Source organism: Acartia tonsa, chromosome 11 (genome assembly GCF_053477335.1).
Source record: "Acartia tonsa isolate MP-2025a chromosome 11, ASM5347733v1, whole genome shotgun sequence".
NCBI lineage: Eukaryota > Metazoa > Arthropoda > Copepoda > Calanoida > Acartiidae > Acartia > Acartia tonsa.
In genome coordinates, this window is record NC_137270.1 from 25,265,103 (window position 1) to 25,278,316 (window position 13,214).

At 33.5% G+C, this 13,214-nt stretch overlaps 3 protein-coding genes across 8 annotated transcripts in view; all 3 read right to left on the minus strand.

Moving 5' to 3' along the window:
* Positions 1-817, minus strand: part of LOC145331690 (uncharacterized) — a 34,169-nt gene extending 33,352 nt beyond the window's left edge. Inside the window, exon 1 of the mRNA XM_080176491.1 lies at positions 787-817. The gene's annotated coding sequence lies outside the window, so the exon portion shown is untranslated. The remainder of the gene's footprint in view (positions 1-786) is intronic.
* LOC145331686 (uncharacterized) overlaps positions 1-817 on the minus strand; it is a 29,359-nt gene extending 28,542 nt beyond the window's left edge. For all 6 annotated transcript variants that reach the window (XM_080176480.1, XM_080176483.1, XM_080176482.1 and 3 more), the window contains exon 1: positions 784-817. The gene's annotated coding sequence lies outside the window, so the exon portion shown is untranslated. The remainder of the gene's footprint in view (positions 1-783) is intronic.
* Positions 1-13,214, minus strand: part of LOC145331684 (uncharacterized) — a 34,959-nt gene that overhangs the window by 7,864 nt on the left and 13,881 nt on the right. The window contains exons 20-21 of the mRNA XM_080176475.1: positions 12,362-12,537; positions 3,074-3,200 (exon numbers count right to left, since the gene is read on the minus strand). Coding sequence (XP_080032601.1) covers positions 3,074-3,200; positions 12,362-12,537 — 303 coding nt within the window. The remainder of the gene's footprint in view (positions 1-3,073; positions 3,201-12,361; positions 12,538-13,214) is intronic.

Below are 13,214 nucleotides of genomic sequence, written 5' to 3' on the forward strand. Positions count from 1 at the left end.
CATCCACATCTTTCCGAAGTTCTCTGATTTCTCTGTCATGATTTTGAACCATTTTATTCATTTTGGACAAACCAATACCACATCCTTCACAAGACCAGCAGTGACTGCCCATAGATTCAGATATCTCCAAGATAAGGTTGTATAGTTTATCCCCCACTCCACAATCTTTGTGAATCCACCTACTACATATTGTGCATTGAACAGAGTGTTGGCTTTCTTCGACGTTTTCTTTGCACTCAATGCAGGGATACTTTTTCTTGATGTTTGGCATTTTGGCAGAATTAGTTTTAAAACTGTAATCTTGACTCAGCTAGTTTTGCTTTATCCACTCCACAGCTCCCAACATAAACATAAGGTATATCCAATCCTCTCCCCTACCCTACCGAGACGTGATAGGTACGGGGCACCCTCGCGGATGTGTGAGAATGAATATACAAATAAATCACAGTTGAATATTACAAGATAATACAGAGGTGGGTGTCCAGGTTATATTTTTCTTTTTTTTTTAAATTTTGTTTAGGTATTTTTTTTTTGGTAGGTATCTTTTTTTTTATCAAAATAGTGATAAATTTTCTTTAGTTTCTTTTTATTTTGTTTATTTTTTTCTTTTGGTATCTTTTTTTTATATTTTTTTTTTATCAAAATAATGAACTGGACAATCTTATCTTGCTACAATATGCAAACTCTGTATTATCAGGTGTTAAGATGTTAGTTACAACAGGAATATATATTTCCTGCAAATTAGGTTATTTGTTGTTAGTGGGTTAGGAATATTCAGTGTAGAAACTCTTGTAGAAGTGAATCAAGCAATACTAGCCCGGTCGTTTTAGACATATGATGATAAGGATGATATAATATAATCTCTAGGGGTTAGCCTTAGGTCAGTCTAATGCTTAAAATGGCTCTGAATTTGAGTTTCTTGACCTAAAAAACCTATAATTGTATAATTGTATGACAACACATACTTTAGAAAAAATGCACTACACCTGTGGGCCACCCACCTATCCCGCTGGGGTTGGTCCCCAACTTGCTGGATTATCTAAAATAATGTACTCATTAATAGACACAGTTTATTCAAGGAAAAAAACAAAAAGAATAAGTAAGTTTCTAGGTTAGGTTAGGTAAAAAACACATAATCCCTGTGGAAAATCTACCTAGCCCGCGGGGGTTAGCTTCAGGTAAGTCTTATGCCAATTTTAGCTCTGAATTTGAGTTTCTTGACCTTAAAAACCTATATTTTGATATATAACAAGATATATATTAAAAAATAATGCATTTAACCCCTGCGGGCCACCGACCTAGCCCGCTGGGGCTAGCTTCAGATTAGTCTCATGCTAATTCTAGCTCTGAATTTGAATTACTAACCTAAAAAACGTATAATTTGATGTATCACAACATATATATTGGGAAAAATACACTTAGCCCCTGCGGGCCACCCACCTAGCCCGCTACGGTCGGTCCCCGACTTGCTGGATCATCTTAAATAAAGTCTTCATTAATAGACACAGTTTATTCAAGAAAAAAACCTGTAAAAATATAAGTAAGTTTCTAGGTTAGGTTAGGTAAATGCTCTTAAGCCCTGCAGAAAACCAACCTAGCCCGGGGGGGTTAGCTTCAGGTTAGTCTAATGCTAATTTTCGCTCAGAATTTGAGTTTCATGACCTAACAAACCCATATTTTGATATATAACAAGATATATATTGGAAAAAATGCACTTAACCCCTGTGGGCTACCAACCTAGCCCGCTGGGGCTAGCTTCAGATTAGTCTAATGCTTATTTTAGCTCCGAATTTGAGTTCCATGACCTAAAAAACCTATAATTTGATGTGTCACAACATGTATATTGGGAAAAATGCATTTAACCCCTGCGGGCCACCCACCTAGCCCCCTGGGGTCGGTCCCCAACTTGCTGAATCATCTTAAATAATGTCCTTATGAATAGACACAGTGTATTTAAGTTAAAACCCTAAGAAAAAAACAATTTAAGGTAAGTTTCCACATCAATATAGACCAAAAAAAGCCTAAAAACCCCATTTCCGCAGGGTTTTTCTTACCTAACCTAACCTAAAAATAAAATTTTTTGGATTTTTTTGCCATTTAGATGTAATACCTATAGGACTAGGCTTATATACAAAGTTTGAAGGGTCTAGCTCAATATTTAGACCATTTTGCTCACGGATTAAGAATAGATGTCATTACGCACCCCCCCCCCTTATATATACTTTAAACATACTTTGCTTACAAAGTACACATGGTTCTATTTGAATTTGTATTCTAAATCATTTTTATTCTTCTATAAGGGAGGGAGGGGGGGATAATGAAACCAACTCGTAATCAATGCGCAAATAGCACTTAGAATCCGAATTTCAGGATGAAATTTAGTATGAGCAATCCTTGGTAGGTCAATTATCCCTTAATTGAATAAAAAATTGGAAAAGTAACGGCTGGCGGCTCAGCCGTTAAGCCGGTTTTTAGCTATTTTCAGGGCAAATCCATCATCAATTAAGAACGACTCAACTTTTTGAATTATAGTTTTACATTATTTGGTATAAATTATGATACTCTTGGCATTTTATAGCTTCTATAAGCATTTTTTAGTCGGTTCTAGGTGTTAAGCAGCTGGTAATAGACATTTTTAAAAAGTCTGTTGTTATAATCATCGATAATTTTGCCCTAAAAATGCCCAAATATGGCTAAACGGCTGAGCTGGCAGCCGTTAGCCTTTACTTTTCCAACTTATTATTCAATTTAGGGAAAATAGACCTACCAAGGATTACACATACAAAATTTCATCCTGAAATTCTGATTCTAAGGGCCATTTGCGCATTGATTACGAGATGGTTGCCTTAGCCCCCACGCCCCCCCCCCCCCTTTATAGACTATATAAGAGATAGATAATAGACGATAAACTGATTAATTCCACTAACTTCGATAAACAAAATTAACACTTGTATTACCCCCATTCTGAATTTTTTTGTGTTGCATATTCAATATTAATGGACATATTTGTTCTTGAACTAAATGCATGAAAGGATGAAAAAAATAGGAATTAAGGAAAATAGGAAATTATTACTTGGCTGAAAGAGGATGAGAGCCAGGCGGATAGGGACAACTTGCCTGATTTACCTCCATCCTATTCCTCTTGTCTGCGCCCAGTTTCTTGTCTTCAGCTGAATCGTCCTTGTTGGTGACTGGTGTCTCTAGCGTTTTTAATAAGTTATTGACACAGTCCTTAATTGCATTATCTATCTGGGGAGTTTGTTAGGAAGGGAGGGGACATTGGGCTGTTCATTACACTAGTCCCCAAAGTTTTATAAAAACATTTACTTTTTTTGTTTGCTATTTTTTAATAGGTTGGTTCATTAAGTTCAGTGTCCAGGCGTTTCAACCACTAATTGTAATCTAATGTAGGGGTAATTTTGTGTATTATCTTTGGAGATGTACAACAATTTATCGGCCATTGCCTTATCCCTTCAGATCACTGTGTCACTATGTGCCCAGCCAATGCAAAAACTCCAAGATTCCAAAAAATGCATTTTTGGATATTGACCAATTTTAAAGTTTTAGGTTAATCTTTGTCATATTTGAGAAGGATTCCCAAAGCTAGAGGTGAAAATATCAATTACTTATAATTTTACATCTTCGAGAAGTAGCCTACCTAGATATTTAGGATTTTGCAATAAAGCCTGACTAATGAAATTACATTTTATATGCAAACTTTAAATTATCGTCAAACTACCAAAAATTAAGCTACAGTAATATGTTATACCTTTTTTGAAAGCTTATTGAATATACTATACGATTTTAAAATAATTTTTATACATTTACTTATAAAACTTATAAAAAATAAATGTCAAAGCATTCCCCCTTAAAGAAGCAGGAATTATAATATTTTGTCATGATACTCTTAACTTCAAATAGTTTGATCTTTTTTTTCAGCTAACGAGGCCGCATATCAGATCTTTACACATGTTTAACCAAGGCACTCCATGAATAAATCCCGTTGGTTTCAATGGCGGCCTCGTTAGCTGAAATTTTTTATTTACAATTTTGTAGGAGCGGTCAGACCCATTTTATAGCAATTTTGACACAAAAAAAAGATGAATTAAAATCACTATTTTTTACAAATTATTTTATCGTGATATTTATAGTTCTCAATGCAATTTTTTGATACAATCCTTTATTCTTATTGTTTAAAGTCTTTAAAGGATATGTACGCCCCCCCCCCCCCTTAACTGTCAAAAAAGAAGTAAGTAAGTGTCTTTCGTCGATATTAATGTTTTTTTTATTTTGAAAGCATTTTAAGGTATCCAAAATAAAACTTACATAAATCATCCTTCATTTAAAAGGACTCTCCACAGAAAAAACAACTTTGGATTTTTGAAAATCTAACCTGAAACTATTATTCTTTGTTCAATTTTAGGCATTTTTTGTTTTTGTGGCATCGCGATCGAAGCCCTTTGAAAATTTTGTCCGCCGCCTATTTGTACTACCGCTATAACAATATATTCTACACTTTACCTCCACTCAATATATGTTCGCCGCTAAAGAACATTTTCTCCATTCCAGAGATTTAACTCGCCGACCCATATTCATTCTCATACGCAATATTCTCTCCCCTCATTACAATTCATGCTACAAATGAAAAAATAAGACAACGTAGCTTGGAGAAGTAGAGAAAAGGCCTAGAACCTGTAAGAAGCTTCACTGCAAAGGGTAACCATATTGGTTCAGTTATTAGTAAGATACTTTATTACACATTGCACAGACAAACAACCTTCTACTTTTATATAAGGATAGAAGTTTACAATGCTATTAAATCTACTCATCATATCAAGGATGACAACATCCATAAAAGTGAAGATCGAAAAGCAAAAGGATGGAAGGTCAAAAGAGCAATAACACTTGTAGAGTGTTAGAACTTGAACAGCAGGACATTGATTTCTAAGTCTAAACACAATTGTACATAAATTTGATGCAAAACTGCGTAAATTTAGGAAACAGTAGGGACATTCTTTCATTTATAGGATTTGATTATAGAGACACCTCGCTTATAATACTGTGCCTTGTTGTCATTATTCCAAAAACCAGATGAATAGGATAATCATACTATATAAAAAATGTCAAAATGTTAAAAAATCAGCAGATTTTAAATGGACGTACAGACTTTCTGGTAATGATTACCGAGTTTCTCTGCTTTCTAAATGATACCCAACTGTTAGAGGAATCACCAGGCAAAATCGATAGGACTATTCTAACATGTCTTTTTTAATAATTAAATAATATCCAACAATGACTAAACAATTAGGGATGGGAATCCGTCGAATTTTTGGGCCGGATTCGGATTCCGGATTCTGAAGGAATCCGTCAAAAAAAGTGACGGATTCTTGCGGATTCCGGATTCTTATTTTTGGTGGATTCCGGATTCGGATTCCGGATTCTAGCAGTTTTTTAAAAGGCCGTCCGTCACAGAGGGATAGCTTTTTTCATTAATTTAACACTATGTTACTTGGTTGAAGCCTTGATTTGTTTAAAGTGTTAGAATGTTAAACATTTACATCACATTAGTAATTATTAAAATTTGTTATGTACAAAAAAATTTAAGAGGGAGTTGTAAGAAAAAACTCAAGACGGTAATTTTAGCCTACCAATTTAGAATCCGGAATCCGCTATAAAAAACGGATTCCGGATCCGGATTCGGATTCCAAAATAGGCCGAAAATTGGGCGGATTCCGGATTCGGATTCCGGATCCGGATTCCCATCACTATAAACAATACTAATATTTTTGTAGAAATAAATTGAAGAGTTTGAACAGGGATCTAATGGGATAAGATAATGGACAAAAAATGTATTACATCCCTAATGATATTAAATAAGATTACTCCTTCCAAAGATTAATTGTTGGTTGAAAAATTTCTCAGTCCCGTTTTCAATGACAATAAAACAACAAGGATGACAACATCCATAAAAGCGAAGCTCTGAAACGGTAGGACAAACGAACATTAACACTTGTAGAGTGCCATAACTGAATAATCAGAATATAAATGTATAAAATTATAAACAAAATTTAAACAAATTTGTTGAAAAACTACGCTAATACAGGATAACATACATTTTTAGGAATTGAGTATAGAGATGCTTTGCTTATAACAATGTACTTTGTTGTCCAAGGAATCAGTATTCCAAAAATTAGATCAATCGAATGATTCTATCATATAAAAACTTGTTGTTAAAAAAAGTTAAAATTCAACTTGTTTAAAATGGACGTACGGACAATCTAATGATTATAGAGTTGCTACGTAACTATATACTACTAACTATCGTACCTAACTACTACAGGATTCATCATGCAAATCGATAGGACAATTCTAACATGCCAGACGGACGGACGGACCGACCCTAATTATAGAAAAGCTTCGCTTAAAAAAACATAGTTGGCTAATAGTCATAAAATAAACAGTTTATCGCTACTGCTAGACGCAACCATCTTTATTATACAAAAATAGTTATTTATCGCGTCGTATTATAGACAGCTTTCCGTGGATATTAAAAGGTCCGTCCTAACAATACGGGTATTATTTTTATGATATTAATTTGATATTCGTGGAAAATTGTCTGTAATACTTACATTTTTAGGACTTAAGTATAGAGATGCTTTGTTGTCCTAGAAATCAGTATTCGATAAATCAGATCAATCGAATGATTTTATCATATAAAAACTTGTTGTTAAAAAAGTTAAATCAACATGTTTAAAATGGACGTACGGACTTTCTGGTAACGATAGAGTTGTTACGCTTTCTAAATTGTACCTAACTACTACAGGAATCACCATGCAGAGTTTGAAATTAATAGGACAACTAACATGCCTAAGTTAACGAAAAGAGCTAACCGTTATGGACTGACGGACGGACTTACTGACGGACTGACCGACCCTAATTATAGAATGGCTTTGCTTTAAATAAAAATATATTATTAGATTATTTCCAGACTTGTTGGCTAATACAAAATTTGTAAAAAGGGGGGGGGGATTAATGCAACCATCTCGTAATCAATGTGTAAATGGCACTTAGAATTGAAATTTTGATCTGAAAATTTGCATGAGTAATCCTTGGTAGGTCTATTTTCCCGAAATTGAACAAAAAGTTGAAAAAGTAATGGCTAATGGCTGGCAGCTCAGCCTTTTAGCTGTTTTTTTTCTTATTTTCAGGATAAATTTATCATTAATTATGTAAGAATCAACTAGGGTAGCGTGGGGTTATTCTGGTCAATTTTTTATTTCTACCCAAAAAACTTTTTATTTTGATCGCTAATGAATGATATGGCAATGATGATGATGCCTGTCTTGGTTCCATTAAGATCTCGCAACTAGAATTTGGTTAAAAATCAGTCTAAAGAAGATCCTTTTTTTCATCCAAACTTTTTTTTTAAATCATACTTTTTATCATATCATTATGTTTTTTTTAAGCTTTATTCATAAATTAGAGGTAATTTCTGATTCACAGGTATTGGAATTTTTTGACAAAAGTGATTTTTTTCCCTAAAATCTTTAATTTTAAAAATCCTGCCAGTTTTTGTAGCAGTTCTCAATACATTTTTTCTTGTCTCAAATTGGCTAGGATTGACCTACAAGGGTGGTTAAGGTGTCTGAAGATGCAGAATTATTGCCTGACAATAAACTTGAAATGATATGGGGTCTCTAATATTACAACACATTTTATGCAACAGGAATTTTAAAAAATACAAAATCTTGAAGATGTATTTTAAATATTGGAGATAGAACCAATATCCTGTACAGTTTTTGTTAGGGCATGCAAAGAGCTTTCTATAGACACCTTAAACACCTTTCTAGCTTAATCCTAGATGATTTGACATAAAAAGGGAATGATCTGTGTGTTTGTGGCTCAGCCACATGTATTACCACTTTTTTGTAGCTCATCCACAGGCAATTCAGCGGATGTACGGCTGGCGGCGATCCGACCGGCCCTTTGACTGAATGTACAAGATCTTAAGTCATATCGCAGCGATACACTATTATTTTGATAGTGTGAATGGGGCGCTTGCCCATGGGTTTGAATGTGGGAAATGCTCTCTCATGAGTACTGCTTAAAAATAGAATTGAAATGAAATACCCATAAGTATTCTCAACATCAGTGTCAGTACAGAATGCTTTGTCCTTTTACTCCCACAATTATAATACGAATTTATTGAATCTGTGGCGATTCATAAATACCCAAGCATGGTATTACAGTGCTTTAACCTAAGAGTAAAGGTTGGTTTTTGATGTTAAATCAATATAAGATAAGTATAAAAAGGAAAGAAAACAGTTTAATTAAGTTAATTGTATTTACATATAGATCAGTCAGATATCAATGTTACATAATACTTATAGTAAGTGTAAGTAGTGTAGGATGAGAAGTGCCTAAGTCCAAGTCATGATTGTGCATATAGTTAGGCCTCTAACATAAGTTATATGCACAATACATGCCAAGTACAAAGGAACCTAAATTCAAACTAAACAATGCATGCTAAATAAACTAAGCCATTTACCTTCTTAAGCCAGGAGAGAAGAGGGAGAACCAGTTGGTTTGCGAGTTAAATGATAACTGAGTTTTAAAGTGTTTGCAAGCTATAAAGAAAACTAAATACTTGGATTTAGAGTGTTGTCTGTCTATTGTCAATTGAGCGTAAAATTGTTGATGATACTTTGGATAAGAAAGTTATCTGAGAAAAAGGCTTAGGTATGGCTTATATACAGAAATAGTTAAATAGATAATTAACAATAGGTATATGGTTGGATATAAACATACAACATTGATAAATTACAATAGGTGTGCCTACATGGTCCATATATATGTGTATATTGATAAGAAACAGGCCAAATAGTGCATAAAGGTTGCCTAATTCTGAGCTGTGATAGCTATGACTTTCGCCTTGAAAGTCAGAGGGCAAGCTCTGCTCCAATTAAAGGAAGTGTGTCTGTCAAGGTCAGCGTGTTTATCAAATTATTCATATACATAATTATGACTTACTTAATTTAATTGAGAGGGAAGCTTTTCTTTAAAAGTAGCGTTTACATGTTCAATTTATTTGAAACTTAGATGCGGCATCTACAATTTACCATGAATTAAACAAAGTTGTTACTTTTCTAAATTTTTGTTCAATTTAGGGAAAATAGACCTACCAAGGATTACTCATGCAAAATTTCAGATCAAAATTCGAATTCTAAGTGCAATTTACTCATTGATTACGAAGTTGTTGCATTAACCCCCTCCCCTCTATGCTTCGTTTTGTTATTTGTGAAACCGCAGAAATTACTTTAATACTGGAATAGCTATTCATTGACAGCTTTCCGTGGATTTAAATGAAAAATTATAAGATAAATACTAGATTTGCTAGCCCCGTGGAAAATTATCTGGAATATGATGCTATACATGATTGGATGAGAACCTAATCTTATCCTTCTGATATTAATCGGTGTCGTAGCCATACTGGAAAAATATTTATTTTATAACCCTAGTAAGAGGAATCATTATATGTCTGTTTCTCTGTACTGCCTTGCTAACCGCTGAACTTATATGGTTCTCCTTTACAGTGTAGCTTCCCATAAGTCCCATATAGAAAAAAATACCCCCTCCTCCCCCTTATATTTCCTTAAAATTACAAATACTTTGATTAAGGAATCACAAGGGATAAGACAATGAACGATAAAAAATATAAATATTAAAATAATAAACAAACAAAGAATAAGCTACCTCCATCCCAGCATTCTCAAATTGAATCAAAATATTGGGGTGTGGTAGGGTTTCAGTACTCAGTACTCAACTTTCTTGGATTCTATGATTCTGTTTTACTTTAATTTAGTATTTTAAATTTTTAGCAGTAATAAGAAAATGGACAATAAATTTCCTAATTATGACAAAAGAAATAAATCAAAATTATTGATCAATTGGACTTTGATAACGAGAGAGGGGACATTGGGTTGTCTATTACACTAATACCAAAAGTTTGATAACGTTTTCTTATTTGTTAGCAGAACAACTTTAGACTTTGAGAAATTTAATTAAATTTTGAAAGGATAGTTCATTAAGTATACCTAGTGTCCATCAACCACTAACTGCAATCTACAACGGGTAATTTTGTGTAGAATCAAATGGATGAACATAAATTTATCGGCTATTATCTTACCTATCCCTTTAGATCTCTGGTAGTTAGTAACTTCAATAAAGAAATGAAATTTATATTGTAACAAATAAAAATGGAACTTTTTATATAATTCAGGGATAAGATAATGAACGTTTACATCCACAATGATGATAATTAAAATTACCCCTAATGTGGATCAATATTATTGGTTGAATTTGAACCAATCAAAATTCAATAACCCAAAGTTTTCAAGATTACCAATTGTGATATACAACTGTAAAGACTAATAATGTCTCCTCACTCCCTGGGTATAATTTTAATTTACAGTTCAATTTTATCTCCTCCCTGGGTATAGAAGAGTTGTCTACAGGGATAGCACAATTGACGAAAAATGTTTACATGGGATAGATAAGAAATGCAGAGAGAGATGGGACAATGGGCTGTTTATTACACTATCCCCAGCAATGTTTTCTTATTCGTTGGATTAATTACTTTTGGGACTTCAATGAATTTTGATTGGTTGATTCCTTAAATTGAGTGTTTGATTATTTCAACCACTATTTTTGATCTACAGAAATGGTAATTTTGATTTTCCACTTTTTTGCAACAATTTTTATGTTATATAATCATCCTATTTATCTGGTTTTTTTTTACATCATCTAAAATTTCTATAATATTTTCAGGGAGTTGTATTGCCACATTATCTTATTAATTGGCCCAAAACTTTACCTGAAATTTGATTGGTTGGTTTCATACCAAAAACAGATGGGGTAATTTAGTATCTAGCAACTGTAATACCCTAAGTTTTACAAACACTATTTCTCAAAAACTAAAAAATCATGATTGGTTGGTATAAACTACCACTTAGTTTTTCATGCACTGATGATCTAAATCTATAGATGGAATAATTTTGTTTCTAACCATGGGGAATAATTTTGTCTCTAACCATGGGGGATAATCAATTTAATCTCCATTGTCAAATCCCTGTATATTTTCTATCCTACAGGTCTGCAAATACCTGGTGCCCCCTTCCCTCCCACCTATTACATTCCTGCCTTCCCTTTCCTATGTCAACCTGTATCTTTACTCCAAAAAAACTACACACACACAACGAGAATTTGTTGGTGTGCGCCATGGACCGCTAAAAAACAAAACCGCATTTCCGCGGACACCGCGGATATATTAACCACGTCATATACAGACCATACACAATCTAAGGTTTATAAATTTTGCCTCCACTCTACTCATGCTTCCTAACTGCTGGACAATATTGCCGCCACTTTTTTGTGTTCGCCTCCGCCCAATAAAATCGCAGTTGCCGCATTCATCGCCCTTCTCCGCCACTACTCCGCTATACAATGCTATACACCGCTTACATCGCTATACACAAAATCCCCCAGCCTCCACTTAATTTCTGAACAAGGGAGAGGGGAGCATGTATTAAACCGCGACATACAGCAATGAATAGCGGAGTAGCGGCGGAGAAGGGCGATGAATGCGGCAACATAGAAGCTAAAAATCACTAAAGCAGCACAAATTGAATGGCGGGAGGATTCACTTAAGGGCGGTCAAAATTTTCAAAGGGCTTCGATCGCGATGCTACAAAAACAAAAAATGCCTAAAATTGAACAGAGAATAATAATTTCAGGTTAGATTTTCAAAAATCCAAAGTTTATTTTTCTGTGGAGAGTCCTTTTAAAAAATAAAATTCTTAATTTGAAGCAAAATTAACAGAATTATGAGTTTTTGTTTTATATTGGAATTCTGGGCATACAGTGTGTATAACCAATCTCGATTTCTTATTGTAAATTAGGCATATTATAACTGTCCTATTAATTTAAAACTTGGCCTGATGATTCATTTAGCAAGTTATATGATTTAGAAAGCGTGGCAATACTATATCAGTTACTAAAAAGACCTTAAGTCCATTTTAAAACATGTTAATTTTGAACTTTTTAGACAACAATGTTTTATATGATATGAATGTTCCTTTCCTCAGATTTCACAATGTAAATTCTTATTAGCAAGGCATCTCTACTTTATAATCAAGTCCGATAAATGTAAGTAAGTCACTTAACAACAATTTATCGGTTTTGCAGTTTTTTAAAAACTTAAAAATAAATTAATATTCTGCTAATCAAATTATGACACTCAACAAGTGTTAATGTGCGTTTGTCCTACAGTCTGATTTACATGGGAGGTGTGTTAATAACTTACTTGTCGCTGCTCCTGACTTAGGAGTACAGAACACTCCTCGTTTGGGTGTACTAAACCCACCTCGTTTGGGTGTACCAAAAACTGCTGGTTTAGGTGTAACAAAAGCTATTTGTTGGTCATCTTTAGGAGTTTTAACGGCAGTCTTTCTCATAGAAACAGGTGTATTAAACAGGACTCTAAAACAAAAGTAGAAATTTTATTTTGAGGGAAAGAACAATTACATCATTGTCCGTCAGGAGATTAAAAACACTGAAAAGGGATTGTGCACTAAATAGAGCAAGTGATGTTACGCACCTTCAGGCGTTGAACTTGAGCTTTTGTTATTGTTGAATATACTAGGTTTATGCTAAATAGTTAGGTATATTAAATAAAAAAAAAATAGATTTCACAATAGTTTAATAGGAAAAAAAACTTTGTAATTATATGCATTTTTTGGAAATATCATTAAATGTTTGTTGTTCAAACTGTTGTTTCAAAAGTTCTGACACAAAAGTATACAATTGAAATAAAAAATGTATAATTAAAAAAAGGTTTGCTAACTTGTAATATTGTTAACATTTAGCATAAACGTACTATATTCACTAAAAAAAAATAGGTTTAATGCTGGAAGGTGCTTAAATTACTTGCTCTCGTTCGTGCATCGTCCCCTTATGAAAGAAAAAAAACCTTAGCAATTTAGGCAAAATAAATTAAAATCTGCATTACATACCAATTCTTTAATTAAATACCATTAACCACTTTGGGCATGTATTCAACATACTCATAAAAGAATTTCACCTGCCTGTGCATGAATGCAATTTTACCTTTAAATATTATTATCCTAGTTTTCTATCGTCAAAATATTTTTTTTATT